Source organism: Hyperolius riggenbachi, chromosome 8 (assembly GCF_040937935.1).
Source record: "Hyperolius riggenbachi isolate aHypRig1 chromosome 8, aHypRig1.pri, whole genome shotgun sequence".
NCBI lineage: Eukaryota > Metazoa > Chordata > Amphibia > Anura > Hyperoliidae > Hyperolius > Hyperolius riggenbachi.
The window spans coordinates 240,478,027-240,496,247 of NC_090653.1; the positions used below are offsets into that span (position 1 = coordinate 240,478,027).

General features: G+C 44.1%; 1 protein-coding gene across 6 annotated transcripts in view; it reads right to left on the reverse strand.

Annotated features, from left to right (window-relative positions):
- Nucleotides 1–18,221, reverse strand: part of COL27A1 (collagen type XXVII alpha 1 chain) — a 728,465-nt gene that overhangs the window by 416,141 nt on the left and 294,103 nt on the right. For all 6 annotated transcript variants that reach the window (XM_068248437.1, XM_068248438.1, XM_068248436.1 and 3 more), the window contains one exon: nucleotides 10,648–10,701. In XM_068248437.1, coding sequence (XP_068104538.1) covers nucleotides 10,648–10,701 — 54 coding nt within the window. The remainder of the gene's footprint in view (nucleotides 1–10,647; nucleotides 10,702–18,221) is intronic.

The window sequence follows — 18,221 nt, forward strand, 5'->3', positions numbered from 1 at the left end:
CTCCCTTCCTCTGCTGGCCTCTACGCTCACAGCGTCGTTACAAGGGATACATCTAACTTTTACAACTCTCTACATTTTTAAAGAAGGACATCTATAAGGTATTTTGCCATTCATTATATTAAAATACAATCTGTGTTGGACAGATGAAGTTCTTCAGACCTGAAATGAAGGACCCCATTTCCCTACAGACTAATATTTGTTCTCAAACCGAATAAAAGGAGACATCTGGGAGAGCAAAATTTGAGATCTATACCGTCTCCTTCATGCAAATTTCTTTCCATCACATATTTTCATGTTTGGGAAAAATGAAAGTCTAAAATCTCTTCTCTTATGACTAAAAGTACCTACTTTTATGCAATATATCACTTTCGAGAAAGAGGTAGCGGTATAAGCCAATGAACCATGCCTCATGAGCCCCTCATGAGTCCCTACCAAGTAATCCCTAGTCATGGCAACTAGTTACTAATGCTAGTGATCAGTTGCAATCACTGCTAAATCATTCAAAATGTAGTCAGCTGCTAGTTGCTGTGGAACCACAAGACATGACTAATTTACCAGCCACCTTGCGTTAAATCTCTCAGTCCTCCGCCGGCTGTCCACACTGCTCCATCTGTTTTTTAGAGGTAAGAGTCCCTCATCTCCCTATTGAGGTAGACCTCACCGAGGTCAAGTTGGGGATCATTACAGTTGTCACAGAGGTATCAGCGGATGAGAGACCACCAAGGCCCGTGGAAGCCAACAAAAGTATGAGGATTTCCTTCTACGGGCCAGTTTTTCTGCTCATGGCAGGAAGACCACTTTAAAAACTTTTGTAAGCACAGGTGATTACAAAAGTCCAGAATCAGAAGCTGCTGAAACAATTACAGCCTCTACTACAACCGCTGATACATCTTCACTGGCAGACTTCTCAGCAGACTTTTTTTCACTTTACACATAAGATAAATTGGATGTGCTGCGTATCTTGACAAGGACACCCTCCATCACATCTGGCATGTAGATCCGTGTGTATGAAAGCTCCAGCGGATTGTAGGAAGGCAATCCTTGCCAGAGATGACCAAACTTTCTATTTAAACGCAAGCTATTAGGTGCTAATCCCCAGACTCTTCCAGTAATAGTTAACCCCTCTTCTGCCGGGCCTAACACTCCCAGGCTGGTTTATGTCTGCAATCCATCCAGATGATAACCCGCTACCGTTGTCAGCTCAGAGGCTGCTCTCACAGCAGGTATGGACTCATAATCTTTCCAGCTTCCCATAAATTCTCCGAGAGCTTGTTAATTAGCTTTTCTTGGATGTGTGTGAGCGGCAGGAGGCTGGGACGTGATTCGACACAGATGCACTGTATCTGTGAATGAATGTTAGCAGGCTCTGCCAAGCTCGCATGGGTAATCTCTGCTCCGGCAACAGATATCACAGTATCGCCGGCTGGAACCTGCCCAATGCTTCCAAGCCTCCTGTCCCACTGCCTGCGTGCGGTTAACTCTACACTGCAAGAATCGGGAGTAAGTAATAAACGGGACCCAATTCCATGAATACACTGGTTTAAAGTGTAACTGAACTCAGTAACTCTTTTGTGAACAAAAGCCATGGCTGAGTTCCCCTCAAAAAAGACAATTCTACACACACTAAGCTGTCTGCACTCCTGAAGTTCCTTTCAGAAGATGCTAATCCTTTTCAATTTATATCATCTCCGCAAGCTCTGTGAAGGAGTAGACAGTACTGTCTGTCTATCTGACCTAGTTCTGCCCCTTTAAAGTAATTATAAACAAACAAGTAACAAGGGGGGCTGTAGAGGCAGAAATAACGGTTTTGTATCTGAGGCAGTAGTGGATGACAATGTTTCTTAAAGAGACTCCGTAACAAAAATTGCATCCTGTTTTTTATCATCCTACAAGTTCCAAAAGCTATTCTAATGTGTTCTGGCTTACTGCAGCACGTTCTACTATCACAATCTCTGTAATAAATCAACTTATCTCTCTCTTGTCAGACTTGTCAGGCCTGTGTCTGGAAGGCTGCCAAGTTCTTCAGTGTTGTGGTTCTGCTATGAACTCCCTCATCCAGGCCCCTCTCTGCATACTGCCTGTGTGATATTTAGATTAGTGCAGCTTCTCTCTGTTCTATTATCTTTTACAAGCTGGATAAATCCTCCTCTGAGCTGGCTGGGCTTTCACATACTGAGGAATTACATACAGGCACAGCTGTCTGCACTCTGCAGGAAGAAACAGCCTGAGGGCCCTTTTCCACTATGAAACGCGATCGCGATTGCGATCGCGATTCCGATCGCGATCGCAATCGCGTTTCAATTTCCACCATGCGATTGCGATTGAGCTACTATACTCATTATAGTCCAGCTCAATCGCATACAAAACGCGGCAGGACGACGATTGCGCTTTGACCAAAATCGCATCGCAATCGGATCGCACTAATGGAAATTGCTGCTGCAGTTTCCATTACTTTAATGTACCTTGCGATTTGCGATTAGAAGCAAATCGCAAATCGCAGGCTAGTGGAAAAAGGCCCTGACACTTCAGTGGAAGATAGCTGCAGGGGGAAAGAAACACACAAATTATCTCTTGAGATTCAAAAGGATGGCTGTATACAGCCTGCTTGTGTATGGATGTATTTTCTATGTGTGGACATACTGTACATCAATCTACTTCCTGTTTTGGTGGCCATTTTGTTTGTTTATAAACAAACTTTTTAAAACTGTTTTTAACCACTTTTAATGCGGCGAGGAGCGGCGAAATTGTGACAGAGGGTAATAGGAGATGTCCCCTAACGCACTGGTATGTTTACTTTTGTGCGATTTTAACGATACAGATTCTCTTTAACCATCTAAAAAAGAAACAGGCTGAGAGAGAAATACGTTTTCAAAAGACTGCCCATACCCAATGAGTACACAGTCTTAACATTTCAACAGCACTGTCTATCTTGGGTCTGCAAAACCCCAGCAGGTCTTCAAATTTGGATGGACATACAAAGGATTTTCTTCTGTGCCCAACTTTGCCTTTTAGAGCTTTGTATTAGGTGATAAAAATGGTTGCTATTAGCGAATATGAGGCATCTGACACTGAAACCAGTTCAGGGCATTCCATTAATTTGGATGGGGCAACAAACTCACCAGCATGGAAACTATCTTAGCACCAAACCAGCAGCACATCTCACATCATTGGAACAGCAAGCTTCAGTTACCAGTCAGTTTAACCTCACCCACATTCTATGAGAGCGGCAGCACATCGTTCAACGAAATAGCATTAAACAATGGCAAAAGACTACCCACAACAATTGTTCATATTGAACAACCATGATGGCAGATCACTGAATAAGTGATCGTTCAGATGCCTATTGACTCCTGTGGTAGTTTCCCCGAACGCATAAACCTTCATCCGTGCCATATCATTTGCTTTAGCGTCTGTGCCAGTGTTTACAAACGTATAAAAGAGTGCTTGTTCATCGTTGCACACCAAAACTTTTCCTCAATCCATCTGAGCGAGGGTCTCTAGCTTTAGACCATGCAATCTCAGCACGGGAGGCTTTTATGCATTTTTGTTTTAAATTGGGTTGCGGTATAATTTAGAGTTATTGTTTGTTGGGGGGATTAGTAGGGCATAGCGGTGGAATAGTAGTTTATGTTGAGAGGGAGTTACATAAGAGGAAAAATACCTACTTCATGCATGGGAATTATATTCTGCCTTGGTGTATTTATGGCTGGATTGCGTGGAAATAATAGCATTTCCCTTTGTGGCGTGCATGACTAGGTTTTAATGTGATATTTTGGAGGATGGGGCTAGATTAGAGTGTTCAGTAGTATGTAACATTGGAGTGTAAACCATTCCATTGAGCAGCTTGGAACCAGGGCACGAACATCAGAAGTTTATTGGGCATTTGAGCAAGACCAATGTCTTCTATACAGTATTCTACTTTTTGGGCTCCTCCTGACATCTTATTGTTATTACACCTGTTGGTTTGTGATGGGAAGTTGGTATTTTATGTTCTTTTTCATAATGTATCTTTTTTGTATTTTGACCACTCTCGAGGACTTTTTGCTTACTCAAGTAGATATGATCAACCCCCACATGCATTCTTAGGGCTCGTTTCCACTATCGCGAATCCGCATGCGGATTCGCACATGTAATGCAAGTGGATGGGCCTGTTTCCACTGTAGCGTTGTTGAGGTGCGTTTTTTTCAGCGGTGAAAAAACGCACAAAAGAGCCACAGAATTCGCCTGCGAGTGGAATGCATGCGAATCGTAGGCAATGTATTTAATAGGGAAATCGCATGCGTTTTTTTAAGCGTTATTTTACACGATTACGCGTGCGATTCCGCATAGGAACCAATGTAAATTAACACAGGCAGTGACATGGTTAAAAACGCATATAGCCTAACCTATGCGAAATCGCATGCGTAATCGCGTAAAATAACGCGTAAAAAACGCACCTGCTTGCGATTTCATCAGCGGTGGAATCCAGGCGATTCCGCACCGCAATAGTGGAAACGAGCCCTTAGTGGTTGCTTCCAAAGCAACCTGGCTTTGGGAGTACCCTTTAAGTGTCTATTAATACTCTTATGCCACTAGCTTGAAAAACTGCACTATGCTGGGGTCTTTGTGTCCCCTATGTTTCTTTTGGATTGTTCCTCACATCCTAGAATCTCTCACGTTGTTTTAAATGTAGAGGTGGCCATCATTTTTTCATCTCTCTACTGCTGAGTCACATGATGCTGGGCAACAAACAACATAGTACGTTATAACTGGTAGACTCAGCAAAACGATCTGGTTCACAGCCTTATTTCATCATACGGATCCCTTCCTGAAATAGACAAGTTATGTCTGCACCGATAATTTACAGCCGCAGCTTGGCCGCAGGAAAAATACACTATCAAGCCTGGGGAGGCATGGAAGACTTCAGGGATAGCCAGAAGGAGAAATTCTAAAAAAAAACGCAGTCCAAGATCTGGCACATGCTAACTCACGGAAATGTGACACTGCCAGGGACATTCTTGATCAATGCAGCTATCGAGCTAAAGCCACTGGCATCCACTAGATGGGGCTAAACAGAACAGGGTCTTTATATTGCCTATTGTTGCAGTCTAATTAATGTTAAATGTCTAGTTCTGATGCTGAATCTCCCTTGAGGAAAAAAAATGTTAAAAATAACCATATGGTGGAATTAAACGCATATTCCACAATTCAGTCTTCTTGTTATTTTTACTGTTAACCATTTACAAACCACAGAACTCTTTCAGAAACTACTACCAGCAAGTGTGTATATAAACAGTGAGAAGGAGGGGGTATTACATGTGGAATTCCCTTTCCTTATTAGGGCCCATTTCCACTAAGTGCGAATTCACAGTGCACATTTTTTTTATTGAAAATGTCACCAATGAATGTTAATGAAATAATTTCCACTGAATGCAAATTCTTGCATTCGGTACGATGCAGAAAAAATATGTATGGCATGATGCACATTTCTGTAATGATTGTTAGAGGCATACGAAAATTCACATTAAAATTTGCATTAATACGCAAACATTTGCATACGGGAAAAAATATCCTAGTGAAAATAGACCTTAGGGGGTCTGCTACTGGTTAGCTCTCTTGCCTTGCAGTGCTGGGTCCCCAGTTTGAATCTCAGCCAGGGCACTGTTCTATACTTGTCTGCGTGGGTTTCCTCTGGGCCAGGCCTGGATTTACACCACAGGAGTCTTAAGGCACAGATGTCCTGGTACTCTAGACTTTGCCCTCTACAAACCTACAAATCCCTGCTGAACCGCACTGCAAGTGTGCTAGCTGGTCCAGCAGTCACTTCTCCCTTACTACCCTTGCCAGTCATAGGTAGTTACAGGTGTCCCTTAGGCCCCTTTTACACTTAATCAGTTGGTGCGCGTTAGTATGCGTTGGTATGCATTAGTACGCGTTTTTTCCATAGGAGTGCATTGTGACAAAGATTTCAGTTAAAACGCATTAAGTGTGAAAGGTGACATAGGAAAACATGGGCATTACTTTGAAAATCAGTTTTCTGTCCGTTTTAACTGAGAGCAACTGATTAAGTGTAAAAGGGCCCTTAGCATAAGGTATCCAGAGGTACCCTCAGTATTAAGTAGCTAGTGTTGCCCCCGACTGCAGGGAGATCTCGTAGGTGGAATGCCAAGAGCCAGGTGAGTAACCTCTCATTTACACTCTGCTCAGAACTCTGCATAGGTTAGGCAGGAGAGAGGCACTCAGGGAGGGTAGTGAGCCACCTTGCTATGATCAGGCATCTGTAGGCATGAGCCTACATTGCCTTATGGTAAATTTGCTCTGGGTTCTCTGGTTTCCACCCACATCCCAAAACATACAGATTGGCTTCCCCCTAAAATTGGCACTAGACTACGATACATACACTTCACAATATATAGACATATGACTATGGTAAGAATTAAATTGTGAGCCCCTTTTAGAGACAGTTAAAGTGACAAGACAATATACTCTGTACAGCGGAGAGGAAGATGCTAGCGCTTTATAGATACTAAATAATAATAATCAGAACTGGATCATTAAAACCAATAGAAGAAGGTTGGCCTAGTCTGATGAATCACTGTTTTTTACCTCTCCAAATTCCCCAGATCTCAGATTAAATGTAGAAAGTAGCATGTACTAGAAAACAATTCTGATCTATGGAAGCCCCACCTTTAAATTTACAGGCCTTAAAGTGGCCATACATTAGAAGATAGCCACCAGATCGGCCATCAGATGGATCCCTCTCTGATCAAATCTGAACAGAGAGGGATCTATTACCTGTCCACACTCTGCAGACAGATTCAGGGCTGTGGAGTCGGAGTCCAGGAGTCGGAGCAATTTTGTGTACCTGGAGTCGGAGGTCTCAATAAACTGAGGAGACTGAGTCAGAGTCGGATAATTTTTGTGCAAACTCCACGGTCCTCATAAGAATTACTAAGGAGTCTGAGTTGAGGAGTCTAAACAATTTTGGGTACCTGGAGTCGGTGGTTTCATAAACTGAGGAGTCAGAATCAGATGATTTTTGTACCAACTCCACAGCCCTGGACAGATTTCCAATAGATTTCAGCATGAAATTGTCCTACCATTACCGCCTCTGCCTGCTGGAACACCCAAATGTGTGGTACTTGATCCACTTCCCACCCGACACCCATGGGGAGTGTTGCAGGCTCCCTCCTGTGTCCGGTGTCTTTTTGAACTGTCACTAAAAGAGCCTGTAGCATGCAACACTGCTCCATGTAGTGATGTCGCTACAAGCTGCGGGGTAACAAGGTACAAGCGCTCGCGGTGGCAATTCAAAAAGATACCAGACACAGGAGAAGGAGAGGATTCATGACAGGTGAGCCTGCAACACTCACCATAGGCCCGGGGTTACACATACACTTCGGGGGCCGACCGACTGGGGGTCCATCAGTTACTGCCTTATACCTAAACCATTTCAACTGAGATTTTTACATCATGCCAGATCGATTAATAAAGGGGTTTTCTGGCATGTGCTAAAAAACATGAACTGCCACTTACCTGGGGCTTCTATCGGACCCCCCCTGCAGCTGGAAAGTCCCACGCCTTCCTCCTTCGATGCTCCGTTCCCCGCCGCCGTCACTGGTGTAATTGTTCATCTAACTAGACGTATAGAACGGCAGCTGCGCAGCCGTGGCCGCGCGTGTGCTCGCTCCCATGCGAGTCATCGGGTGCTTACTGCGCAGGCGCAGTTCGAAGTTTTCTTGTACTGCGCAGTAAGCTCCCGATGACACGCAACGGCCGCACAGCCGCAGTTCTATTTGTCTAGTTAGACGAATAATTACACCGGTGCTGGGGAACGGAGCATCGAAGGAGGAAGGCGCAGGACATTCCAGCTCCAGGGGGGAGATAGAAGCCCCAGGTAAGTGGCAGTTTTTGTTTTTTAGCACATGCCAGAGAACCCTTTTAAGGCAGGAAATCAATTGAAATTATTGATCAGCTCCTTTGAGGGACAGTTAGTGACAAGATAGAGATATATATATATATATATATACACACATATATACACATACACACTGTAAAGCGCTGCGTAATATGTCGGCGCTATATAAATACTAAATAATAATAATATATGAGCACCCTTTAAGCATCTGCTGCTATCACTTGTTGCCAGATATTAGACACTACACTGAGTGTTGCTCTTTAGTAGGAGGGCTTTTCAGTCTCTTTTAATCCCCTATACTTTCCTAGTGGTCCTGAGTCACTCCGAGCTGCTTAGGTATTCTGTTGAATCAGGATGCTGAGCAAAGCTGAGAGTCTCCAGGGGGCAGTGGAAGACCTCACATTAACAACAAAGGCATGTTCAGGCACCTTATTGCCTGCTTCTATGTCCCTATGAATTCTATCAGCTGCTGCTTTAGCGCTCAAGCAATGAAAAGATGGGTGATGTCATTTGTATAAAGTGATCAGAATTTACCTTTCATCTGTTTTGAGCAGTCGGAACAAAGAACAATAATTACTGATTGAATGCTATGACTTCTTGGCCTTTGCACGTTTGCCTTGTTAAATAAGCTCAGCTCTGTTATATCAGCCCTGTATGCCTTGCTGCCAGTGTGTGATTAATAGATCGCAAACAAAAAGGTATGACAGGTCCTTCCTTATCAATATGATGGGCGTCATTCCCCGTTCCCTTCACTGAACCTCTCCCTCTATCAGCTCTGAGCTCACAACGGCTACTGTCATTAATCTGATGTCTATGTTAGTAGTAGTACTGTAATTTATGTCAGATCTGTATTATTCTTTTAAGTTACAGTGAACCCAAGATTAAATAATAATAATAATAATAAAAAAACAAAAACAAACAAAAAAAAGATACTGAAAGCAAACAGGAAGCATTTAAGAAAAAAAAAAAAAAAGATACCGTATTTTTTTGACTATAGGATGCTCCTGACCATAAGACACACCTAGGTTTAGAGAACAAAAATCAGGGAAAAACTATATACTAAACATAGAGCATCCATGGTGAAGGGGCATCTTGTGGATTATGGCCCCTTTGCACCTCATGCCCCCTTGTATCTCTTGTGTCTCCCTGTGTCCTCCTCTGTCCTTGTGTCCGTCTCCGTCCTCCTTGTGTCCTTCTCTATACCTTTTTTGCGTCCTTCTTGTATCATTCTCTATGCCCCTTCGAGCCCCCCCGTGTCCTCCTCTGCATGGGCACAGTACAGGAAGTCCCTGACATTGCGGCGGGTTGGAGGCTCGTATTGGCAGGCGTTCACAAATCAGAAACTCCCTGCATTTGGACTATAAGACGCAGTGACTGTTTCCCCCACTTTTGGGGGAGAAAAAGTGAGTCTTATAGCCCACTAAATACGGTACTTACCTAAGGGGGAGGGGGGGGGAGAGCCTTCCCGCTCCTTCACAGTCCCCTCGTTTCAGTGCCATTTCCCCTGGTCAAATCTCCTGCCGCAGGAGGCCACGGGCTCCCGAAGAGAGACTGCTCCGTACTGCGGATATGCGAGTACTCGAGAGAGGGTGCTTGTGCATGCGCACTACGGAGCTGCCTGTGCTCAGGAGCAATCAGGCTCCCGAAGCCTCCCGCGGCGGAAGATAGAAGTCTCTGACCCATCGGTCAGAGACTGCTAATAGGAGGAAGACAGAGCTGGAATGAGGGAACCCAGAGAGGAATGGGAAGGCTTAATAGGACCCAGAGCTTTCCCCCTCCTTAAGGAAGTATCTTTCTTTTTTTTTTTAACTTTAAATATGTCCTCCTCAATGCCACCACTGTCGCACACACTTCCTCTGAACCAGGACTGTGAACTCGGTACAAAAAATCCTCCAACTCCTCGGTGAATGATTCCTCTGACTCATCAAAATTGCATCCAACAATATTGTTGATGGACAGGATGCACATAAAAGGCATTTCATCACTGCCGAAGCTTAGGAATTTTAAAGCTATATGGTATCTGCTTTTGGGAACATAAAGCTCCTTGCCAGGAAGCTGACACTCTACCCTGTTAGCCATCCCGGCCTGTTCTTGCCAATGTGAATGCCCCAGCATGTTGTCTGTATAAGATTCACTGGAGCCCCATATCAGCCAGGTTCCAGCATGTAGCCCTGCCATCTTACCGAAAAAGACCTCTACATTTTCTGTATCGGATATAGAAAAGGCCAGGGCCAAGGGAGCAGATATACAGGGGTTCAAGCAGGAAAAACATTAATCAGGTCCTAGGCAATCTAACTTTGGGTACATCTAAGAGTGATATGCAGGAGAATAAGGAGATTGTTCCTTTATTACACATTCTTCATGCATGTTCTGAACCAGGTATACGGGTGATAGACAACACCTCTGCGTTCAATGTACACAGAATTCTTAGTAGATTCACAACAGTAAAACTTAATTTGCAGTCACCAACCACAAATTTAACAACATATCAAATTAATTAATTACATAGGCAAAGGGAGTGCATACATTTGTGCACAAAAGCAGCAGGAACAGATAGCAAATGGAAGGCAGGTTCTAAAGCCTTAAAACACATACTCTACTAAACAATGGATATAGGTGGTGACAGTTACTTTAGATAGTTACTTTAGTTTAGTTAGATAGACAGATAGTTACTTTACCCCAAATGTATAGGTACATCACTACAATGCAGTTCTGTATCAGTAGATAAGCAATGTATTTTAGGTACTGACCTTTGGTCCAGGATATCCAGGAGGGCCAGGATTTCCATGGGGGCCAGGTGGACCCTGAAAACCAAGAGCAAAACAAAAATATTGTTATACACTGAAAACTATATGCTTTATCCGGCAAGATATTACCACATACTGCCTAGCTAATACGCCGGTGAGGATTGCAATGGAAAAAATGAAACCTCTCTGGTCACAAAGGCACAGTGTAAGACGATTGCCCTGGGAAGATTATGGGTCATAGGGCCTGCACAAACTTGCCCTTTGCTATGGAGCTGTGAGCCTCTATTGTAGCTGGACACTCAAACCAGAAACCTGAAGGATTACTGAGGAATCTTAAGACTGAAAAGACCTTTCTCCATGGACTCAACTGATGTGTCAAAAGGTAAACAGACTGCGGAACACCAAGTTCATCTCTTCACTCAGAACAAATCATGCTCTGCATCCCACGGCTACCCATCAGTAAAGCAGTCGCCAACAGTGACCAGACATGATTGCTGTTTACAACAAATTTCAAGCCACTGAATTATATTGCTGGGAACCCCACAATCGGTAGGTTATAACCCAACCATGAGGAAAAAATTGTTTTGGATAGTGTGGGAAATAAGTCTCCTCATCTGTGAGATGCTACGTCACTTCCTGCCTTTAAAGGAAGGAGGGGCATCTCTTGAAGCACAACAGAGATGAGGTGACTGGAATCAGGCCAATCAAAAGCATCAGTAAGTGCATTTGTATGGTCCAATTCCATGCCAGATATTATTTGCATTAGATTTGTAGTTAAAGCATACATGACCTGATTTTGGATGATTTAAAATAAGCAGAGAGGCATGTTCTGTCCGCTAATACATACCTCTCTGCACTGTCCATTGTCCTGCACGCTCCCCACGCTCATCTCGTCTTCCCTGGCAGAAAAGTTTGATATTCAGAGAAAATCAAACTTTTCAACAGGAAGAGGCAGGCATCCGGTGTTCGTCAGTCTTGCTCACACCCCTTTCCACTCCCACTCCCAAGTGTCCAGGGACGCTAAAGAAGTGCTGATCCCGGATCGACGCCATTCTCAATATGGAGGTGGTGGATTTTGGAAAGGAGCGGCGGTCAAACATTGGGAAACCTGAGGGAAATCAGACGCCAGATGGAGTCTGCAGGGGGTGAGTATTGTGTACATGTTAGATCTGTACAATGTTCATAGCAAAGTGTTACTGTATTTTTCAATTCGTTAATAATAAAAAGATTTAACAAGAGTATTATGCACATGTCTTTATTTTACAGGATTGTTTCAGTTTGTCCTGTAAGCACTTTGGGGCCGCAGGCTCTGGCTCCTTTAAGGACAAGAACCCTTGTTTTAATTCACTTCTTTCTTATCACTGTGATTGGCTCAGGAGCCAATTAAAATGGCAGCTTGCACAAATATCTCTTTAAAACTTACAATCAGCATTGCAATATATCTTCATTATTGTGCAGGGACCCCTCTAGCAAGCCTTTTAAAGCGGGTTTGATCCCTATACCTTAACCACAGTCCATAGAGAAAAAAAAAATCAATCAATCACTTTCCACATTGCAGCTGTCCCGGGACCCCAGTGTTCTATTTCCAGGTGGGAAAGGAGGGCACAGCCTGAATTAGGGAGGGAGTTTGAGTTTTTAGGAGAAATTAGCAATCATATGACCCTGCGCCATGGTGGCGACAGGGTCATATGCCTAGCACCGCCCCATGCTCAGTACATCACTGGGATTCCCGCGCTCCTGTTGTGCATCTTCACTGCGTCGCCCATCAACCTGCATTACTGTATGATAGCGGTAGGCGCGGTTCAATCAGTAAAGCACAGCAGACTTTGCAGCGATTTGGAGACTTCCGTTGCACCACGTCACAATTTCGTCAGCTATGCAAGTCTCCACAGACTTGCATGACCCTTGTGACAAGCTGCAGCAGATAAAACTACTGTGATGCAACATGCTGAGTGTGCAAGGGGCCTAAAATACATACATATGAAATGTATATTTCTCCCTGAGTAAAATGCACTATAAATTACCCTTTTCCTATGTTGCGCTCACCTAAAGTAGGCGGTAAAAGATTTTGGGCTAATACATCTCCTTATGTGGGATTCTCAGTATCAACTTTATTCTTTTCAAGCCTGGCTACATAAAGAGATCATTTACATATTCAGTAGCGGTGCATTGTGGGTAACCACAGATGTTCACTTAAAGCTGAATTATCACAAGTAACTTCTGTTTTAAGAAGGTGAAAATAAACTAATGAATTGTATGTGTATTACAGCTAATAAATAGAGCGAAAGTAGCACAGATATGAGTCTCATATTGTTTCCAGTACAGAAAGAGTTAAGAAACTTCAGTTGTTATCTATGCAAAAGAGCTTAACTGAGCTCTTTGACCAAGCTTGGTCAGCTACAGTGCTGTTTTCTGAAACACTTATCTCAACCCGTCTTTCACTGACTCGTTTGTTTTTTTGAAAGGTATTACTTTTACAAGACTGGTTTTTTTTCTACCTACATACATTTTTTAAGGTTTAACTGCAGGAAGGTTCAAAGGGACATTAGCTCTGCTCTATTTCATAGTTACAGAGTTACATAAAATACAGAGTGTAGTTTGTAAACTGTAAATATTAGAGAATGCAAATATTAGAGAATGGTGCAATGTTATAAAAGTAAAGCTATATAACTGAAAATAAAAACATAAGACACTTTTCTTTGCTACTACTGTACTACACATACAGTTCATTATACCAGAAGGTATTTTTTCGCTTCAGTGTCAATTTAATCTTTAGTGTTTATAGCACCAGAACCCACTTTGTTCCAAATATCATTCAGACTAACATGAAAGTATCCATGAATCCAAACGGCTTAGGCAACACATCCATTGTGGCTTCTGGTTGATTAGTTGCTACAAACATGTACATATTTGCGCTCAGTTGCACAATACCCTCCCCTTCAGACTGTCAGCATCATAAACACTGTAATAAAACATTAATGCGCCTGTAGCATGGATGACACTGAGTTCCGACTTTACAGATCATACACATCTGCATACACTATATCTTTTCCTCTTTACTAAACAGATGACCTACACAGGCAAAGTCCCATCGGGCCTGGATCCCGCCTCCCCCTTTACAGCACGTCTGCAGCAAAATTTGGGGGAAATAAAATGCTGGATGTAAAGTGTAAAACGCCAGCCAAATTCCATCCGCTTCCAGGTTTACTATCCAAAGCTGTGAGAGCAGATCCAGCCTGAACTCAGAATTTGTCAATGACCCGAAATGAGGAGAGGTGCAGTCACTATGGATATAATCTACACTTACAAGCTGCAGGAATCCTGCACAGATGTGTTAAATATTTGCCATTTATTGCAGATATATTGTCTTTTTACTTCCAGTGTGACACATGGGTCAGCCTTTTCCAAAGAAAAGTGAGTATGAATGAAAAAACAGAGTGCACAGAGGAGAGCATTCATCTCTGGCTTAATATGTCCCTCTGGATGGAATTCAGCCTGATTTATAGCCACAGAAAAAGCCCAATCAAGCACTGCAAGACTTGAGGATTTTAAAGTACACATTGGAGAAATGGAAACGGGATGGTTTTATCCAATAGCAACCAAAGTACGCTTGTACTGTAAGGTTGTACCAAGCGGTTTGAGCAATGGTATCTAGAAATGAACTTGTATTAACATACTCTATGGGCTTGATTCACAAAAGAGTGCTAACTGTTAGCACGACCGTTTTCGCACGAATTTTCGCATTGCGTGCGAACGCGAATTTTCGCGCGAACCGATAACGTTTTCGCGCGCAAACACAAATTTTACCGCAAAATCGATATCGTTTTCGCGTGAAATTTCGCGTTTGAGCGCAAAACGTTATCGTTTCACGCGAAAATTCGTGATCGCGCGCAATGCGAAAATTCGCGCAAAAACGGCCGTGCTAACAGTTAGCACTCTTTTGTGAATTAAGCCCTATGGGCCTGATTCACAAAGCGGTGCAAAGTGTTTGCACGCCAGTGAAAAGCCCTTTATCACGCCTAAACTCAGTTTAGGCATGATAAGAAGAAACTCGCGCGAATTTTCCGCGCGCAAGCGCGTAGGCGCGCTTTGTGAATCAGGCTGTATGTGTTTTACAAATCAGACTACTGTACAGCTATATACGCAAAACAGACTTTCCTCAGCCAAAAATCTAAATTACTGCCCCCTTAAGCAATCCGTCAAGAAAAATGTCAGTCCCTCAACCACTGTTGTTCCTATAGGAACTTCCTTTGAACTTTCACAAACGCCTGACCCAGTACCTCAATGCCAACTCACTGCTAGACCCACTGCAATCTGGATTTCGGCCTGCCCACTCAACTGAAACTGCTCTCACCAAAGTGGTCAATGACCTTGCCTTAGCTAAAGCTGAAGGTAAATACTCCCATTCTCCTCCTCCTTGACCTTTCAGCAGCTTTTGACACAGTAGATCATACCCTACTCCTCTAGTCCATGGGCATTCACGATCTCGCCCTGACCTGGCTTTCATTCTACCTCTCCAAACCCTCCTTCACGACCGCCTTTAATGAGTCCTCGACCACCCAAACCACCTCTCGGTGGGAGTCCCCCAAGGCTCGGTCCTTGGCCCCCTACTGTTCACCCTATACACATCCTCCATTGGCAAGGTTATCTCCTCCATGGGTTTTAACTATTATCTGTATGCAGATGACACCCAGATCTACCTCCACACCCCTGACATATCCACCACTACCATGGACAAGGTCTCCTCCTGCCTATCAGCCATCTCCTCCTGGATGTCCGCTAGGTTCCTGAAACTAAATCTAGACAAAACGGAATTTATGATCTTCCCACCCCGGCCATCCATGAACCTCCCAGATGTGCATGTCACTGTAAACCACACTACCATTCGCCCTACCTCTCAAGCCCGCTGTCTGGGTGTCACCCTGGACTCTGCACTCTCCTTCACTCCCTACAAGTGCTCTAAACCCACAGCTGAACTCTGGTCCCCTACCTTTCGTGTCCTTACCTCTCCCTCTAGATCAGGGGTCTCAAACTCAATTTACCTGGGGGCCGCAGGAGGCAAAAGTCAGGATGAGGCTGGGCCGCATAAGGGATTTCACAATCAGCAGCTCTCGCCCCAGACCCCCCAACAACCACCCCTACCCCCCGCCAGGCCCTTGCATTGATTTTAATTTCAAAATCAAATTCACACTGAAGGGAACTATTTTGCCTATTTTACCTTAGCTTCAGTGCTCCCATTAAAAGTAATCCGCCGTGTCCCCGCCGCAAAACGAGGGCTGCAGAGCCCTCAAATCGCCCAAGGGGTAATCCGCCGGCATTTTCTGGAAGGGGCAGAGCTTTCAGCTTCAGGTCTGCCCCTCCTGCCGTCAATCGTGGCGCATCGCCGCCTCTGCCCGCCCTCTCACTCTTCCTTCACAGAGAGGGGCGGGGAGAGACGGCGATCCGTGCGGCGATTGACGTCAGGAGGGGCAGAGCTGAAGCTGAAAGCTCTGTCCCTTCCAGGAAATGCAGGCGGATTGCCCCCCGGGCGATTTTGGGGTTCTGCAGCCCTCGTTTAGCGGCGGGGATGCGGTAGATTACTTGGGAGCACTAAAGCGAACTATAAGGAAGCTTTTGCCGGCCCGGGCCACAAAATATTGTATCGAGGGCCGCAAATGGCCCGCGGGCCGCGAGTTTGAGACCCCTGCTTTAGATTGTAAGCCTTTGGGCAGGGTCCTCCTCCTTTTGTGTCCTACTTGATCATGCACCTCCATTAATGTGAACCCATGCTATTCATCTGAGTGAACCTAACTTGCCTAATCTCCATGCTCCATCCAGTGACTGACTAAGCATTACCTGGTACTCATACTATGCTGTGTGATCTGGTTTTCTTGTATTCCTGTATTGTCATTTTGCTGTATGTCACCCCTAAATATTGTCTGCAACCTAAACTAATGTTCAGCGCTGCGTAATATGTTGGCGTTTTATAAATACAATAAATAAATAACTTTCGCAGTGAGGTTCTGTTGGCTCATCCTTCTTCCTCCCCTTTCCACAGAAAGCTCAGATAGTAGCTGAGTAGCTATAGCCTGTGCATTGCTCATTCCAAAACCTGAATCAATCCCTAATGATCACTGAAAAAGTGTATTTAGCTTGAGGCCCATTTTACACCTAAGCAGTGTTACCTCCTAATATTCCCCAGCAGTCTGTTAAGAGATTATATTACCTATCTATTTTAATTAACATAACTAATGCAGCTTAATGACAGTATGTTTGTTTAGGCTAAAGTTCCTCTTTAAGGTCCCTTATTCTCGATTCTAGTATTGAAATCGGGGACAAGTGTCTCCCTCCAGCAATGTCCCTCCTTTTGCTCCTTCTGGTCACCACTCTGTTAAATGGATAACAGACTTGGGAATCAAAGCCACTCCATACAGTGGTTCTTAGCAGAATAGGCCACCATCTTAGATTTAGAGATCCTGAGACTTCATTGTTGAGACAGTGGTACCGGTGGTACCAGTGGTACCGGGGGTACAACTGGTTGAAAAGAGTAGACAACGAGACCAGAGGAAAAGCTTTTTGGTTTAAATAGTTTGTAAGGGAGCCAAAAAGGCAATGCTGAAGTTAAAAAGCAATCTAATTTTTTTTACTGTGTGACTATCATTCAGCCTTTTCCCCAAGCTCCTAAGGAGGACGCAAGGCCGCATAACAGATACTGCAGAGCATGTCCATGTCTGCCCGACCCCCTCTCCCCCCCCAGGACTAGGTGCCGATTCTATTCTCCTGTGTTAAACAGTTTAGAAGGAAGCTCAAAAGCCATTAGTGAAGATAAACATTTCAGTTACCTTTGATGTGTGCTTATCAGCAAGTCTGTTATAGACCCATAAAGACGCAAGCCGCAGCTAAACTGCAAAGCATTCTGGGGCCCTCCCCTCGGCTGCTAATGAGACGTTACAGAAGCTTGTAATCCGTCTAGCTGTGTAGCACTGATAAATCTCGGGGCAGAGTACTCTGCAGGAGTCAGCTATTGTTCCTAGCCACATGGCTCATTAATATTCACTGCACACCGTGTTGTTCAAGAACGAGCTTATCTGTGATCAGGAATCAGGCAGGACATGACGACACATTTGACAGAAAAACATGGAGCCTGCCATGAGCTGTCAGGAGCATCTATCTCTGCATATACTATATACAAATTCTGTGAAGTACAAACGTGGACAGTGAAATGCATATGTAATGTAAGTACAGCCAATCTTTAGCTACTGATATATGTGTTTATTTTCTCTGAGACCCTATACCTAACAGCTCCTCTTTAAAGGGTAATTGAAGAGACGTGCCTTGATGAGGTTAATATGAGAACATATAGTTCCAATCCTACTTAACCACCCTGGCGTTCTATTAAGATCGCCAGGGCAGCTGCATGAGGGTTTTTTTTAAATTAAAAAAAAACTATTTCATGCAGCCAACTGAAAGTTGGCTGCATGAAAGCCCACTAGATGGCGCTCCGGAGGCGTTCTTCTGATCGCCTCCGGCGGCCAAAAGTAACACGGAAGGCCGCAATGATGCCGCGTGTTTTGTTTACTACGTCGCCATGGCGACGA